Source organism: Falco naumanni, chromosome 15 (genome assembly GCF_017639655.2).
Source record: "Falco naumanni isolate bFalNau1 chromosome 15, bFalNau1.pat, whole genome shotgun sequence".
In the NCBI taxonomy this organism is placed as follows: Eukaryota; Metazoa; Chordata; class Aves; order Falconiformes; family Falconidae; genus Falco; species Falco naumanni.
Genome location: NC_054068.1, coordinates 15,966,380 through 15,993,557, shown reverse-complemented (window position 1 = coordinate 15,993,557; position 27,178 = coordinate 15,966,380). Strand labels below are relative to the sequence as shown.

Here is a 27,178-nt window from a genome sequence, read left to right as displayed (position 1 = left end):
AGTAGGTACCAGGGGAAAAAGAAAAAAGCGCAAAAAAAAAAAAAGTGCACAGCGAGGGCAGTCAAGCACTGGAAATCTGTGGGATTTCCATCCTTGGAGTTGCTCAACCTACCTGACACCAAAGTCAGCCCTGCTTTGAGCAGGGGACTGGACTAAGAGACCTCCAGAGACCCTTTCCAACATAGATCATCTGCAGTTCAATGTAGCACCCAGAAAATGAAAGCAGAACTTCCAGTGTGAATGTCCTTTTAAGTGCTCCAAACTAACATTAATACTTTTTCTCAGGCTAATATTATACTACCCTTAGTATACAGCAAGTATAAGCAAACACTAGGATTAAAATCCACGCACCGCGCAGTCTTATGCCATTATCGACCCAGCTACTCTTTCCTCAGCTGTTACACTCCAGCCCTCTTCACTGCCTGCCCCTGCCAAATCCCTGGATAACCCTTCAACTGCTCCGTGCTCCCTCTGACTTCTGGACTTCTCCAGGCCTGGCTCAATGGCCCCTGAGCCCTCCCGATCCCACATTCTCACTCATTCATTTGATTAGCAGGCATCACATCACATCACACATTTCATCCAACTCCTGTAAAGTAATAGCAATAACAGGACTTCCAGGCAGTACAGCTGCTTAAACTTATTTTTCAATTTCTCTTGCATTTGACAAAATACTGTATGTCAGGATTTCATAACGTCAGTCATTTGCAAGTTATCTGGTCAGTCCCTGAGCCTGCTTTCCAATCTAAGAGTCTGCAATCTAACAAACTGAGCAAATTTGGTCTTTACAGTTCCACGCCTAACACCATGGGCAAAATTGTGCCAAAAACTAGATGCCTGTGCTAAGGCAGCATGTTAAGAGAGGCAAAAGCTTCCAATTTCAAAAATAGCAGTAACAAAATGTTTTCGTGTTTGGTTGTGGGCTTTTTTTCCTTAAAAAAATGTGTATGAGAGGATCTCATTCACAGAAATAAAACCAAAGCTTTTGATATATAGAAGTTCACATACAATCTACATGATTCAGTGACATTTTTTGAAAATAGTTTCTCTATTTTACACCCTAAAAATCTCTATCACAAATATATGAAAAAGATAATTTAAGCAATTATAAAGTTACTTTAGATAATACCTCAGCATATAAAGATATTTTTATTGGGTTTACTACTTCCCTGAACTCAAATTCATCCTCCTGTAGAATTACAAGGAAGGAAGTAAATCAGGAGACTTGATTTTCAGAAATACCAATCAAAATAAAGTAAAACCAGGGAACTGTGTTTAAGTCTAGGATCCTCTTTATGCTGATTTCCACAGCAAAAAGCTATCATACTGACTTTATCAGAAATTAATCTGAAACGGCTTTCTCTTCAAAAAACCTCATGAAGTAACGGATCCAAGTGCTGACAGTAATCTACATGCTAGTCACACAGTTCTCTTGGGGAGTTTGCCATAGGTGCCTGTGCAAATCTAGACATAGGTAAGAGCAAACAGCAAACACGAACATTCTGCCGCTGCTCAATTCCCTGAAAAGTACCTTGAGCTTTTAATTCTTTTTTTCTTGATCTGAAACATAACCAAGAATATTCTCCAAATGACTTTGTCCTACAAATACAGTTCTCTGCCAGGATACGTAAAGATTTCTAAACAATGACAGTGGTGCTGTGTACAGACCTCAAGACTGCAAAAGCACATTCTTACCACTGCTAACACTCAAAGTATGCTGTGTTTTTTACACTGATGTGACTTTCATATTGCATCAACCCAAAAGTATAAAAATACTGAACACAAAAAAATGCAGTATTAACATGAAAGCAAAACTGCTCTGCTCAACAGATTTTAGAAGTTCAAAACGGTTATATTTTTGGAAAACATTATTCAATAAGGGAAACCTTAGTTTAAAGTTCCTCGATGTTTCAAGTTGGGGTTTTCCCTAGTGTCTCCTGATACGCAATGAATCTTCTCAAATTCATCTTCACATTGTCAAGAACACACAGCTGATCTGTACTGTATTGTCCTTTGCCTTCTTTTCGCATCTGTAAAACCAAAAAATACATACTTTACTAATGGATAAGCTTCTCCTAGGAGATCACCTGAAGTTTACAGTAATTCTATATACGTCTTCTATCAAGACATGCTACCCCTGCCTTTTGAGAACTCCAACACATTCACACGTGCACATGTGTTGCCAGCCATTATTTCTGCAGGTCACTTTACTATAATACATCCCTGCCTAAACCTGGACTATTACTAGCATGCCATTTCACTCATAAATCTGGAACACACTTATTTTCTGTAGCTTTTTAGATTAAAGACTTTGTACATGTAACTAACCAATTGTAGCACTGTCAGGTATGTATTTTGTGTGTATGGTGCTCAGCTTTAAGACTATGAAAGTCACTCCTCAGGCTTCATCCGACTGATGAAGCAATATATTGAAGGTCATTCTCTACTTAAGAAAAGAATGTACCTAAAATTACAGTTTAAAGTTTTGGCCTTGTGATTCTTGAAAAATACAGAATACCTGATCAATTTTAATTAACCAACAACAGAACAAGAATGTCCACTTGCAAGTACAGCAAATTAAAAGAAAAGATGCCAAAGCAGCTTCAGAAAGGACCTCCTTCCCATCAATTTAGCTGTTCTCCTCCAGAGACATCTGCAAGATTTTCTTCTAGAAAGGTTTCAGAACAGTACAGTGATTTGGACATCAATAATGCTGATGGTGTAATGCAGATGTTGCAAGCAGATGCTGCTCTGTTACCTTCATGGTTCCATGAACTGCAAGATAAATGTACTTGCTTTCCTCTGAAGTAGAATGTCCGAAATTTGATTATTTGGGTGGTTTTGGGGGTTTTATGGTCATCTTATAAAGCCATACGTTCCTGCTTAATTATCTCTTCTACCAGCCCAAATCTCAAAGCTTTACCCCACATTGTGTGTCGAGACCCTGAGCTGGCTGTATTTGATGCCTACCCTCATTTTGAACACTGGCTGAAATTCTTTCAGTGCTGGAAGCAACTTGATCTGTAGCGCTGCCTTTTCTGCTTCTTTACCATCTGCAAATACATCAAAAAGTGCATCCAAGGCTTCTCCTGCTACCACAAGAGAAGATTCCTTCATAGCAACCTCCAGAAGAAATTTTCCAATCATCTGAAATAAGAGAGAAAAAATAATTTTTCCAGCAACGCTTAAGAAAATTGAAAGAAGTATCAAAACTGTTTTAGGCTTGCAATGCAAAGTTTGCCTTTTCACCTTCAGTGTTTCAGCTGTATCTTGCCCTTTTGCCAGGACACTGCCAGAAATTCCAAGGATGCTCACTACATTCACTCTAACACTGGTATTGCTGCTGTGAATACCAGCTTCACATAAAGCCAATAGCTGCTCAGGAGTCATACACTGTTTAGCAAGGGGAAAAGAAGGAAGACAGACATATTTACATTGTCATGGAAATGTTCACATACAACATTCACAACATCTGCTTTTACAGAACACTGGCAAATTTATAGCAGAGAAACAGAGTCCTGTATTATTAAAACTACATGAATTCTGAAAATGTAATTAGCGAGAAAACTGTTGAAACTCTCCCTTTCAACTTTATGTTCTGGAAGAAACACCTTACCAAGGCTGTCATGAAGCTGAAGGAAAATGCTCTGAGCCCAAAGGGATTTTCACAGACTTACCTAGCTTGATAGCTATTTCTAACTCATTACAACTTACAGTCTAGAAGCTAATTTTTCAGTTTAAAGCCAAAAGGACCAGCAGACCATCTAGTTTTACATCTCCATATAACAAACAATTATGTTTCATTCCTATATTTAGCTCACTAATTCACTATTCAAAACTAAATCAAATCTAGAACCAAGGTTCTAGAAGGACAATCAACTTCAACTAGATCATATCAGGAAATTAAGAATCCACATTTCTACATGCTAATTTACTAAATGCTTGTCATTATACCCATCTCCTAAAGACAGTGCTGTGGTTTATTGCTGTTTTGGTTTTGAAATACCTTTCATCTGCTTACATATTAAGGAGGAGATGTACATAACAAGTATTCCTGTAAGGTCCATCCATGAAAGACAGAGTGAATGCTATTAAATCTGTTCTTTCAGTGTTCGCAATTGCTGAAATTTAGCACTTCATTTAAATGGTTTTGTTTCAAAAACTTTCCAGCACAATCTCACATGAATTTGAACCTACCAGAGCATTTGAGTTTGAAAGCTTTTACCTGGGAGATGTTATTTGATGCCATTGTTTGTAGGAGAGCCCTCAAAGCGCTGGTTATGGCTTCCAGGAATTCTGTGTCTGTCGGGAGTTCTGTCAAAAAATTGAACCCAGAATCAAAAGTTAAACAGTAAGATAAAGGATACAAGAAGCAAAGAAATACAAATTCCTTAATCCCTTAATTGTTCTTCCAGGAACTACCACAAACAGGAAGAGCTAGGTTTTCAGAAACTGGTCTTTGTAGGTTGTAACCATAGTGATCTGTTTGAATTCAGTATTAATTGCATCTGGAGGTTAGACCACAGTCAGTCCTCATTTTCAGGCACATCCCTGGTTAAGACACTTGTGTGACCTAACATATGGTACAAACCATTGCCATCAGAACAGAAGCTTGAAAACTGGTATCACATGGAGGCCGTAATACAGGAACTGAGAAAACCACAGAAGCTCTGTATTTTAACTGCTTTCTTCTGTCTAAAAAACAGGCTTTAGACACTGGACTCTTTCCAATTTGTATGAATAGCATGTTTTCCAGTTGTTTAAGTAACCTTTCAGAAATGTATGACTCAATCACTGCATTATTCTTGTTTAACTACAAATTCATCAATGACAGCCATCATCTTCAATGCATGTTCTGCATTTCTTGAAGCTTTCTGTTTGCCTCTAATGTGCTATTTTCTGAACCACTCCAGATGCAGAACCTCCTGATTATTTCATGCGTATCTCCTTTCCCATGCAAGCAGCTAGATCCTTATGCCTCTTTTTCACCCTGTAAACCAAAGAATTCCTTCTAACTACATGCTGGTATGTAATCAACTCTATCTGGCAGTTTTTATTACACAGTATTTAACTATTCACAAAAAAATACCGTGTTAACAAAAACGGACCTGGGCTATTAAACTGATTTATTAGTACCCTCTGTCTTCAGTTAGCCACTTCTCCAGTATCATGTAAGAACTTTCTGACTATTGCAAAGCATAACATGTAGACCCTGAAATCTTGGGAGACCTGGTCTTCAAGCATGAAACAAACATTTCGTGTGAACTTCCTTGCATGTGTCTTCATATATATTTTCATTTCCGGTATTTTGGTTTTTCAAGCATTACACTCTCAGTAATAGTGTTCCCATCGACTGATCACATGCTTTTAATGACACCGAGGAAAAAAAAGTAGGTTTTGCAGGCAGATGCATTTTCAAGCATTAATGCAGTGTCATACTATACACCACAGCAAAGAGAAACTACATATACCACATCTGTGGCTACAAATGAAGATGCTTGAAGGAAGGAAGGAAGAAAATTGAGTTTCTCAAGTTTGTAAGAGACAAGAAACAGCAAAGCCATGCATATACTAGACTTCAACAGATCTGTCTTAGGAAAAACACTTCCTAACAATTTTGAGAATTGGCAAGCTTTTCCAGCCTTGAAGAATATCTCGTATTGTTTGAAAAGCCGTCATCACTGACCTTAAAACAAAAACAGATTATCAAAATAGTCTGAATGACGCAGACTATCAGAGAAACCAACCGCTGGCTTGGAACCAGGTTGGGGGGGGTGCCGGTTTTTTTTCAGTTCTGTTGAGCTTCTCTAGTGTCAGAAACAGAGAAATCATAGCGTAAATGGTCCGACAGTATTATAGGAATGATGCTGATTTGATGTATAAGATTACAGGAGGTAGCTGGAAATGCTAACTGCTGTGTATCTACACTAGACCATCCAATAATACTGATACTAGCAGATGTATAGGGAAACCATCACAATATCTCTATGAAATAATGTGCCTTGGATGAACTAGAGTGGATACGTTCTAGTGTTTACCATGATATATCTGATATTCTGAAAAAAAGTGTTTTTACAAAAACGAAATTTACTGTCTTCTGCATTGAAATGAAGCCACCACCACAACAGGAAGTTGAGCAGCTTTCCTATTAAGTCGTAAAACCTTTGCACATGTTCTTACTCCAAATATATTTTAAAAAAAGCTATGAAATCATATGCACAAAGCATGTCCTGGAGATAAGGCAGCTGCTCTCTTTCCTACTGTAATAAGCATGTACATTCTTAAGATTTTTGCAACAACCACCTTTGCTGTAACTTTGTAAGACTCCAAGAAAAAATGATGTGAAAGACCGTTAGGTACCCTTTTCTCATGTGTCTATTTAGGCTAGTTGGCACATTTAAAAAGAAAACATCCCATGTTCTTCATGGATTGTCTGATGGATGAAAAACTGCTATGATCACAAATACGATCAAGCAAATAGTTCCGGTCCTACAGCAGGGCAGGACTCATCCACAAACTTAGTTACTTCTCTGTGCGCACACAGATGCAAAGCACATTCTCGCACTAGAAGCATCCTTGCTCAAGGTGCAACTTGGGTAAACACATCCTATCAGGATACACTGTTTTGTCAGCACATTTCCGACATTCAGTATCCTTATTCTGAAAGACCAAAGGAATAAATTTAGTAACAAAATGGCAATAACTTACCAACGTACATGGCTACGTTACAGCTATATTACATCTTACCTGTTTTAGAGAAGACTAGCTGTGAGAGATGCTGTGCAAGGGACAGAAGTGCTGAAGCTCCTCCAAGACAATCCACATCTGACACCAACAAAATGCTATGAAGACACGTTAAAGCTCTACACTGCACTGCATTCAGTCTGAAACAAACAAAAAATGCACTTAGCAGATCTCTTTGACAAGAGATGTTGAAATACAAAGAATCTTGAATTAAGTAAGGCTGTGGTCCGCTGTGCAGTTTACAGAATTGTATCTCTTTACTCAAAATCATGTATCAGATCTGCCATCGTCCACATCTTAAAAGTAACCCAAAGATGGGCAATCTTTCTAAGAGTTCTAAAACAACTGAATATAAATGAAAAACAGTAAGAGAGACAATGAAATTCCTACTTTTTAATTAATGGTTTCCAAGACGGATTGTGCATACAGATGTCTAGAGCAACACTGTTCGGAAAAGCAGTTTTTTCAAGAATCTGGGGAGGGGAAAAAGAAAGGTTTAGCAATAAAGCTTTTTTTCTTTTTTAAAATGTGTTTGGAGGGAAGACTGAAATTTTTGCTAAATGTCAAACAGATACTTCAAACTACTATTTTAAAGCTTTCCAGGTAGCAAGTGTCTCAACTGCTAAAAATGCCAGAATCTTCCTCAATCACTCAAATGGTGCAATTATACACTGGGTTGAGCATGGCATATTTTAAGTATCCAACTGTACTGAAGAAAAGGTGATTTTCTAGGTGTCTGCTATTTTTTTTATTTAGGTCTTTCCTCTTACAGATGCTGCTACAGAATTTTCAGATAGCTGCAAGTCTAAAAGACTTTGCCATGAAACTTAAGACTGCTTGCTATTAAACACAGAAAGCCTTGAATATTTTCATCTTGCACCTTTATGTCTTGGGTTAGAATTCTACAATGCTGCTGAACTAGCATAATAACTGATTCAAATGACAAACTTCATCTTCACAACCCCAAATAAGAACGATCAAAACAACTCTGAAACAAGAACACCTGAATTCTTGCCAGTGTCAAATACCGTACTTCAGATACTATGCATAAAACAGGTGGAAGAGGAACTTGTACTTTTTCAGTGCTGACTGTTGCCATTCACAGGTTACTTCCACCCCACTTCACCAGTATGGAAATGTGGCGGACATGCTTCTACTCAAAGTTTCCTTTCTTTTTGCAGGAGTCCAAGACAAGGGATAATAAACTTTGTATTCTGGAAAAGCCAAATAAAAAAACCCACACCAAACCCAACACACAAAAAAAACGAAACCAAAAACCCCACCAGATTTCTGAAACACATGAACCCCACTTACATGAAGAAGTTACTTAGGTCAAGACAGCTCGTGATGGTGCTCAACCTCTAGGCCAAAAAAGGTGAAGCTAAACCGATATAAAAAAATATTCCTTTTCTCCAGAGGGACTGGGATAATTTGTTTCCCTAACCTGGGATACAAATCAGGCCGAAGGGAAAGACTGTACCGTGTGATGGAAATAAAAGACAATACCTTCTTTGGAATGAGGTTGTTCAGAAATGCTGAGTTAACTTCATCAGAGAGGCACAGGGGTGACATGAGCAGCCCACTCCCCTCATTGTATGAGTTTTCCATAAATAAGTCGCTTTCATCACTGCTGGAGAGTTCTTCCCATTCATCATCAGAGGGATCTGAAAACAAGAGACAGACTTGTAAATATAACAGCACTCACGCAATAGGTATTCTATTTCTCAGTTATACAGGTCTCCACCTCTTGGTTTAGGAGTCTTTAAGCTCTTGCACTCTAATGAAGTCCACAGAAACCAAGTGCCATCAAGCCACAGTTCTAAAATATTATACCGCTTTTGTTTAAATTGTTTTATTTATTTTTTTTTAATTTATTTTTATATCCACTCAAGCAACAAGTATTCTTTTGTACAGTCTTTTGTACACAGGTACTTCGTTTTCTGATATTAACTATGCTTACTTAAAGGTATCAAAAAAAAGTCTAGAGAAACATTTAATAAACTGTTCACTAAGATTTTAACTTGGATTATACCATTTTACTTTCTGAGGTAGATTCCAACATGCAATTACACCAGTTTAACTTCTTTATTAACTGCAGTTGGTTTAGAGCAACTGTTTTCTCAGGCAATACTGAAGCCACAAACAGATGACCTCTAACTGGGCTGGATAAAGATGTTACTGTCTCCACAGCAAGGCCAATTGAAAGGAAATGATGACAGCAAAACAAGCCAAAGCAAGCCAGATCATCTCTGTTAGCCATTTCAGACAACACATTTTAAGTAAATTAAACTAGGTTTATAGTTATAAACCTGAACTAGGTTTATACTTAACCTGATTTACTCTACTAGCTGATCTGTAAGACCAGACACGGCGAGAGGGGTTGAGGTTGTATTACCAGCAGGCACTGCCACTGTAAACTGAATAATCTGTTCATGGCTAAAGACAGACTTGGCCTGACAAGCACAACCTAAGTCCATCATTTATATTTAAACTGATATAGCCTCATCCCCAGGGTTTACACTGATTTATCTAAAGTTGTTTTAAACCTGGTTACATTTTAACTGGTGTGGCACTGGTGTTTACAAAAGTCCTAAGTCTACAGGTTGGACAGAACCTCCTCACTGACAGGTGAAAGCTCTGCCCGCACACACAGATCAGGGTATTTAACCACTGTGAGAAAAAAAAAACATATTCACCCCCAAGTAATTTTGTCCAACAACACAGATTTAATGTGAGATCTAGGTGGTGTAGTGACTACAGAAACAGCCATGCACTTTTTCTGTGGCCAAAGGTAAATTCATTCACTTAAAATACAGCAAGAAAGGTCTAAATGAATGCATTTCACCTGCACTGTGCAGCAGCTTAAGAACTTGATGACTACTCTCTGTCCAATGCAAATAATTCATCAGGCTGTGGCAACTTGCATCACATGGACCTCTTCTTTTGCTTATGGCACTAACGAATTAATTCTACAGCCATAATTTGCTGGTGTTAATAGCCTTTGCATGAAAAAACAGTTGTCTTTTATGCTTTACCCACCCACAGTAGCAACAAGCCTGAGAACAAAGCAAACATCCCTCCTTTCAGTCGGTTTCTTGCTTCTTCTAAATAAATTCCATCTGCATCTTTACAAAGCAAAGAAAGAAACCTCCTTGAAAACTAAATGATAACTATATAAGCTGAACACGCAATTCAGCAACAGTAAAGACAACAGCCATCGTACATTCACAGTGATTGCCCAGGGCAAAGCAGGAACCGGGCTCTAGAACACTAGTCCGTAACTAACGTCAGGTTTTTTGCAATGTTCTCGGAAATACAGAAGCATTTCCATTGGCAATCCCATCTTAACTAGCACTGGTAACCTAAGAACTACAGACTGGACAGCAGTGCTGGAGTCTCCCGCCTTCCATCCCGTGTCCCTGTTATGGGGAGAGGACTCTGCTTCTTCCAAATGTCGGCCAGTAAAATGTGTCTCTTGCCAGCCTCGTTATTTCCCCCAGTTCTGTGGCAAGCCGAGTGTTTCCATGAATTCAGCATAATGGCTAAAGCTATTTTAGTCCTCAAATAACTCGAAAATTAAATGAACAGCTGCCTCTGGATTCCTCTTAATTTCTACAGACTATGTTTCTGTCTGCCCATGAATGGGTAAAGTACTGTAGTGAAATGCAACACAATCAACCTTACAATCAACCTTACATTACACTGAGTGAATGGCAGAATATGCAGCTTATCCACAAGAGATTTTCCAATTAAAGGGGAGAGCTTATGAATTACAGCTCATTAGATGAGAAAAGCAGTTATGAAAGGAGCTTCATATACTAGGTACAGAATTTCCTTGCACTGTAAGAGGGGGGGAAAAAAAAATCACCATTGGGAATAACTGGGTATTACTGTGGATTTTATTAGAACCTGAAAGATTTACTCAGAAAGTTATCTCCTACACAATGACATTTGCATCAGGCTTACAAACTGTAGTAGCAATGAAAAGTTTTCAGTTTCGGAGGGGTTTAATGCGGGATTAGTTTTGTTTGGTTGTTCCTAGGTTGTTGTTTTTTTTTAAACAGAATTTGAGAATCACTTTTTTTTTTCCTGAAGATTAGGAGAAAAGCTATCAAAACTGAGTATCAAAGTTTATAGAAGATACTCTGTATCTATTTCCTACTTTCTCCAGAGAATCACAGCCTTCCTTTCTCCTCCAAAAAAAATCTTAATGTAGACAGAACTCTGAACAACCTAAACCTGCATTGTTGCCAAAGCTGCATACAAAAGCTCTCTCTCCTCCTTTCACAACACCTGTAGTATCAAAACTAAATCAAAATTACAAGATTTATCGGCTTTAAAAAAAAATAATTGTTCCCCCTGTCCTGCAATAAGATTCACACCCGTCTTGTTTCAGATGAACACTCAGACCGCGCTTTAACTGAACAAAGCATTTGCTGCAGTACTTTTTAGGAAATACCTCTTCAGCACAAGTGCTTTGCTTGTTTGCTCTTAAATGTTGGCACATGTAGTATCATGCAAAAAAAAAAATATGTAAGCAACAGAAATAACTTAAATGAGAAAAAAACCCACTTAAATTATAAATTAGAAACCAATGTGCCCCCCAGATGAGGGTATCTGGGACCATAGTACGTCTATGTGTATTTGCCCTTAAAAGCTAAGATCAGCAAACAGCAAACTAAACATGACCTATTCCAGAAACAAATGCATCACCAACACTTGCAATGAAAAGAGATTCCTACAGACCTTCACTGCAGCACATATTAACAATGATTTCCAGAGCAGTTTGCTGAGCCATCAGTAAAGCTGTCACTTCTTTCAGTTCCCACTTATCAGACTAAAAAATAAAAACAAGAGCCAAATTTAAGATTGTAAAACATTTCAGTGCAATTTAAAGCACCCAAGCTGTCAGTTAAAAACTACAATCCAGCCGTTTCCTCTCCCGTCCTACACCAAAATTTTTTTTAAAAAAAGAACCACCACCCACACAAGAGGCATTATCTATCATCCTTCTGCTGGATGTTTCAGAACAAATTTTACCACCTTCAAGAAATGCCACCTGCATTAAAGTTGTAACAGAAGTATTTCTGTTACTCTTTTCACGTACACAACAGGGAATGCATTTGTTAACCCCTGAGCAGCCACCTCCACCCATGACTGAACAGTTACAACCATTAAAAATCTCATTCGCCTTATGCGGAAATCCCTGCAGTAGCTACAGCAAGAAGTGTCAGAAAAGCTTACACCTTCCCACTAGAGGAAAAAAAAAATGGAAATGCACTTTCCTGATGGGCTGTGCAACTTGACCACACTGGAACAAGTTGTGCTGAAGTTCTCCAAGTTCATCTTTTAAGTTTTAGCTAAAACAGTCAAGCTATTTGGGATTTAGGATTAGTGATACTCGTAGGTAGTTTACTCTGGCTCATGCTGAACTAAAACCAGTCAGATGGTTCAGCCAAATGCACTGAGCTGTCCAAGAGCCAGCCAGACACACTTACTGGAAGAAGATCTGAAATGTCATTTTCTCTCCTGACTTTTCCTTTTGGTATTTCTTCCATGTCATCATCTTCACACAAAACACAGTTGTCTGTAACATGACTCATATTTTCCTCTGTTTCTGCCTCCGTAGCAAGTTTTAACCTGTTTTTTTCAGCTTCATTCATACAAATAATTGTTTCACCAGCATCTATCGCTAACGATTCTGAAAAAATCTTCAGGATTGCATTAACCATGCTTCCCAGGCTGCCTGGTGGAATGGTATCCTTGATATTCCAGACAGTACCTAAACATGAGATAGTTGAAACATTAAAATTGTCAAAATACTCAATTCCCAGCTCTGTAATAGCCATATATTTTTTAAGGACACAGCCTCCATTGCTTACAATATTCAGTGCCTATATTTCAGTATGAATGTTCCAAGTCTTTTCTCTACAGACTTCTACTTTTTTCTGTTTAGCATTTCATATATTCATCTGTAGTAACTACGTTATGCCCACATCTTAAGCTTAAGTAAATTTCAGCACGTAAGTATACACAGAGTATTTGTGGAGTGACCCTGGTGACACATTTTACCTGTGATAATAAATCTACATGATAGAACCATTTTCTAAGGATTCTCAAAATTAATTTATTACACTCCAGTATTAAAAATCACACCATGGTTAAGCATTTGAGGTAGAAAGAACACAAGGTATAGAATGAGGTAAAAATCCGCACCTATTAAGATCAAAATAAATTCCTTACTACTTATTATTGACTCATTTCATTGTTGAAAACCAAATGAACAGTTAAAATGAGTTATCGCACTGAGCAGCTACTGAATTCAGAATGAAGCATTTAAGGCAGCTTTAAAACTACTTGCAAATATCTGGTCACTCCAAAACACAACCCTAAAAGGCAGAAACAACCTCATGAACCACCTATACAGTCTTTTTGACGATCTGATGACCAGACTGTAACAGAGAAGACTAAGACTTCTCCTTCCCACCCTGCTTTACCAGCCATGCTCTCGATCACAATGAACGCCCTCGAGCACTGTACCTGCTATCAGTGTTCTCAGAAGGATATGCTTCATTGTGCTCTCTGGACACAACATGACAGTTTCCAATACTTGTTGTGCAGAAGCATTAAATGAAGAAAGAAGATCTGGATTATCTTCCGTCACTGCTTGCAAGCAGTTTGCTGCAGCAAACAACAACAAAGATAATTAACAAACCCAACAGTACCTTCCACTCTCCTAATGAAAAAGCATTATCTTCCTGAAAGCTGGAGTAATAAAACACAGGCACAGGAAAAAACATTTCATGTAGCATCATGTTGTAATGGTACGATGCTGTCCTTCACAAACTGTGTTTTAGATTAAAAGACATTCTATGCCAAACCTGTACACAAAACAGACGAGGACAGTACCACATCAGACATGGGACTAGCTGTATTAATTGTAAAGGTGAAGTAATGCTAAGGCAGGTGCATTATGCATGAAAGAAAAAAAAAAAAAAAAAAAGGCATCTTTAAATCCTGATCTTCTATTTTTACCACTTACCTACTGAAATAGCCAGATCCACATTCGTGGAAAATTTCTTCATGTAATGTAACACAGCCTCCAGACATCCTTCTTTATTGAATATGTATACTGCAGTATTGTTGCATTCACTAGTGCACAGAAAAGATTAATAACACTTTTCCCAGGAAAAATTACTGTAACAACATTTTAAGTAACATGTACTCACTGTTACTCACATTTTAAACACCTCCCTAAGAACTACACATTAGTCAAACAGCTATTCTTTGTTTATCGAGGTTATGATCAACTCTATATAAAATGGAAAGAGAAGCTGCAAGACCCTGGACACCTTTGAGGAAAGCTGCCTTCTGCCAGCTGCTTCCTCACAGAGAGCTGATTTGGGAGCCTAAGTTCAGTCTTATGCAGACAGAGTCAGCCAGAGTGTGAAAGGCAGCTTACAGCTGTGGGCTCCAAGCCAGCCCAGGGCTTTCCACACCCATGGAACACTACATCCACAAACCCACCAACAACAAAGCGGGCTGTTGCCTTTCACATTAATACCGACTTACTCCAGAAAATGACTGCTCTTAACATTCAGAAATGCATGCTAAATCAACGCTAAATATGACATTTACCTTAATTATCTAATAGCGAGATTTGTATTTCTTCGATTTTTTACAGCTCTTCCCATTTTTAAACTCATATATTGATAAAAGACAAATTCAAATTGAAAAAGCATAGGACCTAACTAGCTACAAGGGTCTTCAAAAATTTACTTCTGAAAATATAATGTCTCAGCATTAATACCGGCCCAAATTTTATCAGTGCCAAACTTAGCAACTAAGTCAGCAGTTCATGGTTATTGCCACAAAGTTCAAAATACTAAAGTGATTTATAGCACACGTAACAATTTAGTTCCTGTTTCAAAGCACTTATGTCTACAAAAGCAATAATAAAAATGAAAGCAAAACATTGTTGAGTCAAGAGTTACAAAGGGTCATGTATTCTGTGTAAGGTGCCAAGCAAGCAATCTCTCTACTGTTCTAGATTCCAATTCCTAAAAATAAAAACACAGTTTACAAATAAGGCCTCAAGCCAGCAGCCATACCATACAGCCACAGAGGCAGCTCCACTGAAATACTGTATAGTACAAAATTCTGTATGGACCAAAGTGTATAATGACACAGAGCCATTACAAAACAAACAACACAACATTCAAGGAGAGCTTTCGGAAAAGCTTTGCATCACTTCAACGTTTATAGCCATTTCTGTATTAATAGTGTTGCCATTTCTCTTCCTTCACCTGGTGTTTCCTGTGTAAACTACTAATTGAACAATTCACATTCTTTCTCACGTAATTAAGTAATTTGTGTCAGTGCCTCAGTCCCTAAGGCACAGTTTGTCCAAACATTTAGTATCAACTTTTGGGATGACATGCAGAGCGAGAAAGTAGTACAAGAACTCGTCATAGTCCCAGAGCACAGCAGTCCACTGATCAGAATTTCATTTCTTCCACCTCCCGTATCATGACAAGGATCTACAGGAACTACATGCGAGATCCTACAACCCAAACTGTACCCCAGACTATGACAGAACACGTTCAGAAAACTGTATCAGAATTTTGGATGAACAACCAACAGAAAAAATAATTTTGTCACTCTCCTAAAACTAATGACCAACTTTGTGCACTTTTAGAATCCTTCATTTACAAAAGTAATTTATGGTAGAAGATAAACTTGTATTTCAGATCAAATGAGGGCTTGCCGTTTATTAAAGGCAAGTGTAAGAGCAACACAATCAGAAATCAGAATCAGCAGCCAAATACATCTTCCCATGCAAGGAGAGTCATTTCTTTTCTGCCTCAATTACCATGCTCCTTTGCAGTAACAATTTAATTTACCTCTTCCAGAAGGCCAGTGTTTACACAGCACTTACCATACATTCCACAGCAAATTAATAGCTTCATTGGCTATGTCTTCAACATAATTTTTGTTCGTCTCTCTGCATTTCTTTGGAGAGAGCTGGTTAGCATCTAGTCCAGTGCTACACTACAACCAAACAAGAGAACCAGGGTTGGGAAATAAACAAGCCAAGAAGAAAAGCAAAACCTTAAAATACAAGCAGCAGAGTGAATGGAGCGATCTCTCATGAAGTGTTTATTACCAGAAAACCTGACTAGTTTCCTACTCTCTGTGAAAACTGGGCCACAACAGAATCATATCATTGGTAACTTTTTTCTCTTGAAGAAAAGACTCTTGTAGGACTTGCTTTGCATTCCGTAGTCCGCAGACGCAATTTTGTTATAAAGAAAGACTTAGCAATTTTAGAATTTGAAATGCTGTTTCTTGCTAATACAGTCTGTATGCAATTTTCAACAGTTCTTTCTAATCACAAAGATTAATTCAGCTAATAACTTGCTGTGCATTACAATAATGCTATTACTCATATTTTAAAATGGGGAAGAAACATACAGAAAATGATGGTATTGCTCAAGGCTGTTCATACAAAGACAGCAGGTGACAGAATTCAATGCAATTTCCAAACTGCACTGCAACACCTGGACCAAACAAAGAATAGGTATTCAGTACAGATTATTCTACAATAGCAGTAACTACCCAACTGTAAATCCAAGCTTTCATTCAGACAAAATTACTTACCAAGAAAACCTCACTAGAATAATGCTGCAACATAAACGATGGATCTGGATCTTGACTGACAGAATAGAGTTGTCTTGACTGATGTTCCAGACCCAAAATCTCCAGACCATTTATGCAAAAATCATCCTAGGCAGCAAACCTCACCATGGACCCAAGTTAGCAGGTCAGGAGGCAGGAGCAAGTGGTTTGAAATCTCTGGAATGATTTTTGTACTGTTAAACCTACTGAAACATTCCTTGAAAAGATCTTTCAAATATCTTATCTTGATATGAGCTACAAAACTAGAGCTGTCTTTGGAAATGGAGTAATTCAATGGCTAGATCAGTTTTAAAATCAGAATAAAACCAAAACACACCTCTTTCAAAAGTGCAACAAGGGGTGTCATGATATCTTTTGTCACCATGTCATCACAGACTTCAAATCCTCCACAAGCACTCAGATTTCTGGGGGAAAAAAGTAAATGCTTTGGATCAGATACAATACTTTCCAGGAATTTTTTAAAAAAACATACTTTCTGTATTATTCTTCTCTAAAGGTTATGGTACTTCTTGTTTAAAAATCCACCTGCTTCATGAGTAACTTTAGTCTTCCACCTTCCTGACATAAATAAAAAACTTTGGCGTTAGGAAACAATTATTTTCAGTTATTTGTCTAGCATAACTAGAAAGCTTATCTGTCCTAAAACACAACTTCTGTTAGGTATTACTCAGTGTAAGATACAACATGAATGTTAACAAGTATTAGCATTACGTTTTTGTACAGATAAAGCAAGCTGTAGGTCTGACCACAAAACACCAACTCAAAATTATGCTGCTGAGTATTTACAAGTTTCTCAAAGAGCCAGATATGTGCATTCTCTAACCTATCACTCCTGAAGTGTTACCAAGACGCAACATGCCGTATTAACAGTGTTCAATTTTTCTGTGTTTCTTCATACTACTGCTTATTTTTTTCTTAAGATAAGGATGGAAAGCAGCGCATTCCACTGGGAGTAGACAAAACGGTAGCAACTAATTTAAATCCCGCTCCTGACATTCAAGTTTCATGGCAGCCTACTGGAGTGAGAAAAGCCCCTCTCTCAAGGACTTTTGACTGATGTAGGTATACTTACCCAAACCGGAGTTAAAGCAAGAGAGGCTGGCGTTCAAGCTCACAGCTTTTAACAGCAAAACCCTACTCTTCTTTACCAGACCAGGAATACCTCATTCTAACTGAGTATTATCGATTGCTTACCGAAGAGCACCTGCAGCTGTCTCACGAACAGCTAAACTGTGATCCATCAACAATGGTCCTAAACACCGGACAACATCTCTCTGCAAAAAGGCTGGGATTACATGCTTCTGCTGCAACAGCTTGGAAATGCTGGCACAGGCATACTCTCTCACTTCAGCACTTGGATGCTGCAGCTGTGGAGACACAAACAGGGCAGATCAGGGGCGAAGGAAAAGGTAGCTGGAAGTTTTTATTGAGTCATCAAATAAAGTCAATCAATTAAAGATTGATCTGCCTTTTTGATTTGTAGGCCCAGCACTATAGCTCCTGTTTTACTGCTCCTGAATGGAATCAAGAGCCTTTAACTTCCATGGAAGTTCATAAATCTTTTCAATCTTTTCCTGGGTTATGCATGTTAGCTATATGACTAGATAAATACTGAGTGTTTAGCAAGAGCCATAGTTCAGACACAGGTTTGACACTAGCTGGCACTGGTGAGGCCTAACATCTAGTTCCCATCTAGTTCCCATTACCATGTGCTGAAAAAAATGGACAAAAGGCGGGGGGGGTGGGGGGGGGGTGGGGGGGGGGTGGGGGGGGGGGTGGGTGTGTTGGGAAATACCATCAAGGAAGTGTAACAGACATAACATGCCACCATAAAGACAAACTGAAAAACCAAAAAATACAGGAAAACACAATAGCCTCTAGATTAAAAACATCTATTTAAAGACAAGGAGCAAGAGCTCTCTGCGTCCACAAGACAACAGTGACTTGTGCTTTAACAGAAGTTCAGGTGAGATGTAAGAATTGGATACCATAAAAATAATAAAACAGCTGAAGTGCCCATCCTGGAAGGTCATGGAGTTTGCTGAAAATCTAACAGGAAAGATAAACATCTGCTGAAGAGCCCAGTGGGAAGAGTGGGACATCCGATCCTGCCTCACTGAAACTGACAGAGGTCTCCTCATTCATCCTCACCTGTGCGACTGTATTCGTATTTTTTTAAGCCTAACCAGGTTAGTCCAGAAGAACAATCAAGCAATGAATTGTTCAATGAGTTCAGTTAGTTGAATTGCACAAAAGGGATTTATTTACTTAAATGAAAACAGATTTTTACTTCAGATTCTAAAGTCACGTGCACAGGAGGAGGTTTAAACTAGTTTTCATCTGTAATACTTAAACCAAACCCTGCAACGCGGCCAAACCCAGTTATTCTCAGCATTTCTTATCAGTTATTTCTCACGTCTAGCTCCAGAAGTCATCGCTCTGGCTACCTACAGGAAGCCGCTCCAGCCGAGCGGACCGAGGACAAGCACTGCACGGGCCCCTCCGGAGCCCTCCCTGGGACGGGGGGCAGAGAGCAGTCCCCGCGCCGCCCCCGCCCCTCTGAACCGGCCAGGAAGGTGAGAACGAGAGGCCGGACGGGGCGCTGGGGCGAAGGCAGCAGCCGCCCCTCCCCGCCCAGCCGTGACGCCGGGGAAGCGACGCGGTGGCGGCAGGAGGGGCGGGCGGCCCCGGCTGCTTCCCGCGCCCGAGAGCGGGCGGCCCCCGCTCCCGGTCCTTCGCCCGCCACCACGACGGAGGGCCGCCACCTCGCATCACCCCCGCCGCGGGCGCAGCCCCGCAGGGTCGGAGCTGCCCCGGTCCCCGGCGGGGGTGGGGGGTGGGGTGCCGCGCCGAGCCCGCCCCCGCCCTCCCCCGCACCTTCTCCAGCAGCTCCGCCGCCGGCTCCTCCTCGGGGCCGCTCTCCCCGTCGCGACGCGGCTCGGGGCCGGCGGGGCAGAAGGCGGCCCGGCGGAACCGCCGCGCCCGGCTCTTGCCCATGGCTCCGCGGCCGCCGCGCCGCTCGGCGCCGGCGCACCCAGCACCCACGTGTGCGCCCCCGCGCAGGCGCCGCCCCGCCCCGGGCCCGCCCCGAGCCGCGCCGGCCGCCCGCTCGCTGCCCCGGGCGGGCACGGTGGAGCGGCAGCCCCGGCACGGGCCCCCGCGGGCACGGAGCGGGCCAGCACCTCCAGCGAGGGCAGCCAGACCAGCTCCCCCGCCGTCCCGGACCGCAGGCGGCGGCCCGCCGCGGCCGAGCACAGGGTGCCGGCTCCGGCTGCAGCCCCGGGGCAAAGGCTCACACGAGATACAACGTCGAACGAAACGGTTTCCTCTAAAAGCACTTACAGAACCAGGAACGACCTGTAGGATGGAAAACGGGAAGGGCTTTCTCTCTGGTGTCAGTGTCTTAGATTATATGAACCACATCAAATACAGGAAATGTTGGTCCGGTACAAAAGTTACAGACTTTCAGCTATAAACTTCTGAAGTTCTTCTTGTGTTCGTTTGAGATCTGTATTTGCACAGTACAAAAGAAAATAACATCTGTTTATACAAAGAATTTATTTTATACACATTTACCTACAAAATATACAGCAGTTAAAAATAATAGATGGGCAGAAGACTTACTGGAAAAATTACAGGAGATAATTGTTAATGTCTCAACTGACAATGTTACATCAATAGGCTCCTTTAAAAGCCAGTCTACCTCATAGCAGGGAGTTACCGAAGCTGTGACCGCTTTGCAGATTTAGTCAATTAAAAGAGTCTGAAACAATTAAAAAGGCACCTTGAACAACTTAAAACTCTTAAAACTCTGTAACAACTTTAGCTATTCAAAAGCTACGCTTTATGCGTATAACATCCACACCTTGTTTTTAACACTCTTAATAACAAATGTTATTTTATTGTGGCACTCTGTTTTCTTTACCAAATCTTAGGTTATACATTTGCAATACTAGTTTCATATTCAGACTATCACTGCATAAAAATCCACTCAGAATGGTCAGGTGGACTTAAGATACAGTACAACCTTACAAGCGGGAAGATACAAGCATATTTAAGACAACTTTTAAGATATTAAAATATTAAAATAGCAGTGTTGTGAACCAGATCAAACAAGGAGCGATGTATGACCACAATGAAAGTGGCTGGTGCACTATATACACAACTTGACAAATGTGATCCTCGATACGTAGGCAAAGTTTTTAAACAGTAAAACCAGTTTTCTCCAGCACAGACAGTCTTTCTGCAAGCCTTCCAACCAGATCCAAAAAGAGTGACCAGGAGACAAGGACAGCTGTAATGAGTAAGTGTGCTAATAAAACATCATGGGAATGGTAAGTATTCCTTTCAATATTGTTCATGAGAACAAAAAAAAAAATTCATACAGCAAATATTACTTCTTTTTCTGAACATTGGCATCAATCCACTATTTACAAGCTTACAAACACACATAACACAAATGAGGTTTGATTTTCAAGTTCAACTTCATAGCTGATTAACATACTCCACCTGTATGTTCTGTTCTAGCTGAAGTAAAAAAGTGACAGTAATACTGAAAAAGAGGTAATCGGAAGTAGCAAAAGCAGTGATAATATGATAACAAAGAATTTGGATAAATAGTCAAGAAAGTAATATTGCACACTTTGACTGTCAACTGTGTAAGACTTGCACTCCCAGGCAGTGACAACCAGTCCTGTTTGTTTTTTTGCTGTCATACTACCTTTAAAAAGGTCATTTTTGGTTTCCATGGCAGTGGAAAAAACTGAAGGAAGAGAGCCCTTATTGAACATGAGGCCTAGGTTTCAAAATTAACTTTCCAGTCTGCAAGACAGAAAAAAAAAAAAATTTAGAGCCTGAAAGTTGAGCCCAACAACTGCACTTCAAGTTCAATTTTGCAGGCTAAGTTTCAAACGACACGTAGAACAATCGTAAGTATTCTACATTCCAGTTTTACAGATATACAGAATTCATTAAGGCATATACAAGTGCTGTTCAGAGAAAAAAATATGCCTTTTCAAATTAGTTGCATTTTTTTAAAAAACAAGGTTTAGGCAATGAACCACTAACACTTACATCATCACAGGACATATTATATTCTGCCAAAACAGTTCTACATCGGGCTGCAATACTGTGTGGACTGTGTCAAGGAAAGCAGCTAACACTTGTACACAGAGTAAATAAAATTTGAAAAAGTATTAGCACAGGCTTCAATAACAATAGTAACTACAACAAACACGACTGAAGGATACATTGATGGTGCCACCACTCTTTTATGTATTCCAGCAAAAAACAAGCCTATTAGCGTAATACAGCTAATTGTGAAAAACGGGTGATTCCAAAGTGATGTGAAAAATGACACCTAGGAAAGAAAGCAGATTAGTGCCACTGTTCACTTTCTAAAACATACAGAAAGTTGCTGCGTGATTCACTTAGCAAAAAAAAAAAAAAAAAAAAAAAAAAAATACTGCTCCTAGCCATTTCTAAGTACTTCTGAAGAATTCTTTAGGTAAGCATTCAAGGTGTAGCATTTAGGTAGGCACTGTCCCAGGACATATTCTACAACAATTCCAGACAGCTTGAGAGCTTAACCAAAAACAATATCCCAGCTTCATGGGAGAGCCACCTTTAGCCTTTTAGTTTTCAATATACTATACCGTTCAACTGCAGCACCAAGGTCTGAAACAAGACTACATTTGAGATTAGCTTGATCTTTACCTTTTGTGTCTCCGGGTCTATTAACCAGTTCCAAGCACCAGTTGCTGTGCAGACTGATACTACTATCAGAATCACTGATAAAGAAAAGAACAAGAGTCATAAACAGTATCCTGACTCCTATTAAAAAGTATTTTTTTCATCAGCTCTTAAGCATTTATTTCTTCTCCCACTTCTGAGGGAAGAAAAGCTTCTACTTGGAAGGTAGCAATGAAAACAGGCAAAGAAACTTCTATTATGTGAAACCATAAAGATTCTGTACAAGTTTCCTGGACAGGACTAGTAGGTACCAAAATCTAAATTCTGTCAAGTAGAAACATCCTGATGCTTTGAAGAAACAGAAGTTTCTAAAATAACACAGTTAGCAAAAAAGATGAGTTGGAAGACTCAAGTTAAGAGTTGTACTAAATGTTGAGTATGCTATTTGAGCTTATGCAGTCTGGGCAACAGAAATTCAACACCATTAAATGGCAGAGCAGAACTAAAGTTGCAGTCCTGCTAGCTCTTCTACATAAGAAAAGCCTGAGGCATTGAGCACCAGCAGCTTCAGTGGCACGTCTAAATTTTGTTATGCTACCCCACCCCAACCAACACAGTTACGAGCAAGGAAAGCTGACACAGAAAAAACCACAAAAGTTAAACAACATTCAGAAGGCATGTTGGCATTAGCACGTGAAGATTAACAAAAGCTTCTACACATCCAGAATGGCTTAGAAAGAATAATCAATTCACTGTAAATGGGTAATGCTAGATACATATCAGAGTAACACAAGATATTAGACAGATTTTGAGACTACAGGGGGTTGGGAAACAGGGGTTGATGGAAAAAGAAAACAGAACAAGTATAAAGGTAGAGAAAGCTTGTGTTCTATCGCACACCCATAAAGGCTTGCAGCTTTCAGTGGACATTTGGCAGATCTGAATGTTTTCTGTGGAGCTTGAAGTTCTGGATACAAATAAAGGCATTTACTGGGCCTGGGGGCAGAGGAGGAGGAGGAGGAAGACAAAACACACCACCAAAAAAAAGACTTTAGGATCACAGGACAGAATCTGAAAACAAAACCCACATGCTCATGAAATACTACTTCCAGATTTGTAAGACTGCTATAATTTACTATGGAGTTGCATAACCCTTATTGATATTACAAAATTAAAACCAATATTAAAAAGTAATCCTAACTAGTTATGTTTTCAAAAGCAAATTGGCAAAGACCTATCAAAAGCATAGAGCTTCTTCACTACATAAGTAAGTATTTTCTTCCCAGGATAACAGGAGGAAAAGTTAACATTAAGTACCCCATTATAATTAAAGTAAAAAGTCCCTCTTTTGTGTGAATAACAACACTAGGAAAACAAGCAGTTAGGAAAAAAAGTTTGCCAATGAACACAATACTAGTGATGCAAACCTTTTTTAAATATGCTTAGAAGTTTCCAGTATTCTGTTGGGTTTTTGTAGTATATGACAGTAAATAGCAATTCTGGAAGCCAAACACATTCCTACAGTAGATGCACACAGGCTGGGCAGATCTACTCATAAATATCTGCTTCCACCAAATTGCTCTGAAACAAGGGGGCTTTGGGGGTGGGGGCTGGTTGGTTGTTTTTAGGGGTTGTTTTTTTGTTGGTTTTGCTTTTTAAATGGTCGTTCCTCCACTTCCTTCATTTGAAATTAACCTCTTGCCCTCTTGGGAGGAAAGATGCTATTCTATATGTTCTAAAAAATGTCTGCATTCTTTGAGTATGGAAACTTCAGCAGAATCTCACAACAAAAAAGCAGTCTATTTTCGCCATGGACTACCAATCCCAAAGCTGGCAGCGTATCTGTGGTATTTTTTGCCTTCCCTCCTCCTTCAAACTTGCCTGTTAGAGATGAGGTCATATTCTGCCCTTATGGCACACTGTTGCAACTTTTTCACCTCCGATTTTACAGGGTCTATCTCACCCATTCACACTTAGTTCAAGTAACTATAGCAACTGTCTGGGAAGTCTGAGCCTTCAAAACAAAACCAACAAAAAGCCAAACCAAAACAGAAATAAATACAACAGCTTACTGTCCCAACTATTTCCAGAATAATTCAGCCTTGAGCCAATTCAATATTGGCCTCATTTTTCTAATTCTGGCTAAAGTATTAGTCTGTTATCTTGTATTATCTTGTTGCAGGGTGTTTGAAGGTATGCAACAGAAGTTTTAAGGACAGTTAAGCACAGATCTTTGTTTGGGCCAACACAAATCAAAGCCGCACACTGGCAAATCTAAAAAACTTGCAAGACAGAAGAATCCTATTTATCCCTTGGAACATCAAACTTACTTCTCCAACGTCCTGTAGCTGGCTGCAAACATGCAATATATTCAGTAAGTCTTCTTTCAAAAGCTTTGAGATCTGGGAAGGATGTATATGAAGCATAATTAGATCATCTAGTTAGTCATATCTTAATGTAAAAGATAAAAGGAATTCACTTTTCCTCTTTTCACACCCATTTCTTAAACTGGCAGAGAAAAAAAATGCAACAGTCATTTAGATGTAATAAAAACACAGTTGAAGTAGCTTCATACCACTTCAGCTAAGAAGTGCAATGGTGAAGTTACACTACATGCAGGAAACAGTCTCACTCACAGAAAAGAAAATCAATGTTGTTGAGAAATCAGAGTATTTTAGATATCTTTAAAACTACCAAGAGTTAGATTTAAAATAGCTTAAATAGCCCTTACAAACAGGAGAAAAAAGTACAGGACTCTTAAGTACATCAGAAAACAATTAAGCTCTATTACTATATAATGGTACTTTTAAAAGTTGGCCATTTGCCAACTGTTCAAGGGGTTATTTGTAGCAGCATGGCTTTGATGACTTTGTAGAAACTTAGTGCCATGATATATATATATACACACACACACAAAAAAAAAACACCAAAGAAAACACTAGCCCAATTATCTTGTTTTAATTTTTTTTTCTTTAAATAGATCTTCTTATTGCCATCATTCTCCCATGGTCTTTCCATTGAAATTGCTGTTAAATGCCATGCAGCATTTCAAGTTCGCGCTTCCTGTGTGGTTTTTTTTTTTTAAAAAAATCTTAGCTGTTTCACCTGAAGTCTGTTAGATTTAAGATTCTGTTCAACAAGGTTAGTGTTTGACAACATTCCAGTTAAAGCTAAAATACTACCTGGAGTTAAGTTTTCATTAGCATAAAATTAACTTTCAGCTAACATGTTTCAGTTAGCATTACTCTGGAAATGTTTTCCTTCAATTTGCAACTATTGCTAAATTATCTATCATAATAAAGCAATTAAAGAAAAAGATTAAAGAAATATACCGATTATGATCATTAATAATGCAGTTTCCAAACTGTACAGTTACTCCTAAGTGGTTTGCAGATGAATTAATGGGGGAAGATTACAGCATCTCGACTTCAGCCGCAAAACAGCTAACTAGTCTTAATTACTGCTAACAGCCTGGTAGTTATGGCCTGTGCTCCACCTCCCTTCTGGGGAAGCTAAACCACTGCCAACAATTGAAGCTAATTAACTGTTACCTGACTAGCACAAACCCCTACAACTAGTCGCTGAAGTGGGAGGGGGAATATGAGGCACCACATGAAAACCTGCTGCTTGAAAAATAGCACTGATAACACAGTTCTCAGGAAAACATTCGTATGACGTAGATAGAATTAAAACAAAAGTCAGAAAAAATAAACCTTTCCAAAACCAGGAATTTGAAAGTTTTAACTTATTTTTTGATATCCATGTTCTAAGAACCTTCTCAGAGTTCATCACTTTGGCACCTGGCAGCTATAACTAACAGACCCCTACAGTTTGTACAGACATAGCAAGAAAGGCTTAACAACGCCGGACTATCATTTTTTGTTGATGTGTCTACCTCCAGTATCTGCTACAAAACACCTGCTAAGTCAGAGACACTGATGCATTTTAAAAATCTCTACCAGTCTTATTTTTAGCCACTAAAATCTCCTTTTAGGGTTTTGACATCCTGTAAACTGTAACTTCAAAGAACTTGTAACCCAAACCATCAACGCTCTCAGACATGAGAGGGCTCTCTGAGGTCATGTTCTTCAAATGCAAGAGCTGCTTTGGCACAGCGCGATGTCTATGCTAGATGGGACTCAAAGCCGTAGGACATGCATTTCACGTAAAAACCCGTGAGCGGAGAACTAGTTAAAGCAGCACGAGCAGATTTTGACAAGCTAAACTCAAGAAGCCTTGTCGAGAACGGGTACCGACAGGGGTAAGTCCACTGGGCAGCTCCCCCCTCCCCCGGGGAGGGAAGCGGCTGGCGGGGCCGCCACGGAGCCCCTCGGCGCAGGCCCTCCCGGCGGGCCCCGCTCCCCAGCCCCGCGGGGCGGCCGGAGAGCCTCGACAGCCCGCCCCCGAGCCTCAAGATGCGGAGGTGGCGCCGGAGCCCCCACCCCAGCTCGCCTGTCTGGGCCGAGAAGGAGCGCCGGCCCAGGGAGCGCCGTGCAGAGGGAGCCGAGGCCTCCCGCGGCCGCTTCGCCCCCCTGAGGGCAGCGCCGCGCTGAGGCCCGCTCCAGAGGGACGAGGCAGCGCGCTCAGGCAGCCCAGGCACGGAACCAGAAGGTCCCGGCACGCCGAAGCAGCAGCTGCGAGCTCGCTCCGTGCCACCGCACTCACCCTCAGCCTGGTCCAGGGAGTTCATGGCGGGCGGGCGGAGGCAGCGAGCACCAGCCGTGCCTCCCGCTGCCCCGCAGCCACCCGCCGCCCGCTGCCCAGCCCGCCCCACACACCCACCAGCCCTGCAACAACGCCGCGCCCTACTGGCCAGCCTCCTGCTCGCCACGCCTCCCGCAGCAAGCGCGACTCGCATTGGCTACCGGGAGGGAAGGGGCGTGACTTCGGCTGTTTGAGGGCGGCAGCGGCAGCACTGGAGGTGGCTGGGCTGGTGCGGTAGCGGGCGGCGGAGGGTGCTGAGGGTTTCGGTTCCCGCAGGGCAACGAGGCTCGCGGGCGAAGCAGCGACTGGGCCCACCCGGATCGGCTTCCCCTGGGCGTGG

At 40.4% G+C, this 27,178-nt stretch overlaps 2 protein-coding genes across 5 annotated transcripts; both read right to left on the bottom strand.

Moving 5' to 3' along the window:
- Nucleotides 1-629: 629 nt before the first annotated feature.
- Nucleotides 630-19,476, bottom strand: HEATR3 (HEAT repeat containing 3). 3 transcript variants are annotated; one of them, XM_040614875.1, is made up of 15 exons: nt 19,321-19,476; nt 17,638-17,810; nt 16,760-16,847; nt 15,683-15,795; nt 13,787-13,896; nt 13,285-13,425; nt 12,243-12,526; nt 11,491-11,581; nt 8,251-8,408; nt 7,135-7,217; nt 6,748-6,884; nt 4,226-4,314; nt 3,250-3,393; nt 2,971-3,147; nt 630-2,030 (listed from the first exon to the last, which is right to left on the bottom strand). In XM_040614875.1, the coding sequence occupies exons 1-15, from the start codon at nt 19,438-19,440 to the stop codon at nt 1,911-1,913; spliced, it is 2,028 nt and encodes a 675-aa protein (XP_040470809.1). In that variant the 5' UTR covers nt 19,441-19,476; the 3' UTR covers nt 630-1,910. The 3 variants fall into 3 exon arrangements, with proteins under 3 accessions (XP_040470809.1, XP_040470810.1, XP_040470811.1); XM_040614876.1 differs by lacking the exons at nt 17,638-17,810; nt 19,321-19,476 and adding exons at nt 16,219-16,304; nt 16,405-16,599; XM_040614877.1 differs by lacking the exons at nt 17,638-17,810; nt 19,321-19,476 and adding an exon at nt 16,219-16,304.
- A 346-nt stretch (nt 19,477-19,822) lies between these two features.
- CNEP1R1 (CTD nuclear envelope phosphatase 1 regulatory subunit 1) lies at nt 19,823-26,914 on the bottom strand. Of its 2 annotated transcripts, XR_005831050.1 has the most exons (7): nt 26,800-26,914; nt 24,465-24,536; nt 22,159-22,232; nt 21,693-21,802; nt 21,517-21,571; nt 21,164-21,264; nt 19,823-19,951 (listed from the first exon to the last, which is right to left on the bottom strand). XR_005831050.1 is itself a non-coding variant. In XM_040614878.1 (6 exons), the coding sequence occupies exons 1-6, from the start codon at nt 26,822-26,824 to the stop codon at nt 21,223-21,225; spliced, it is 378 nt and encodes a 125-aa protein (XP_040470812.1). In that variant the 5' UTR covers nt 26,825-26,914; the 3' UTR covers nt 19,987-21,222. The 2 variants fall into 2 exon arrangements, 1 of the variants encoding a protein (XP_040470812.1); XM_040614878.1 differs by lacking the exon at nt 19,823-19,951 and having other exon boundaries at nt 19,987-21,264.
- Nucleotides 26,915-27,178: the final 264 nt, after the last annotated feature.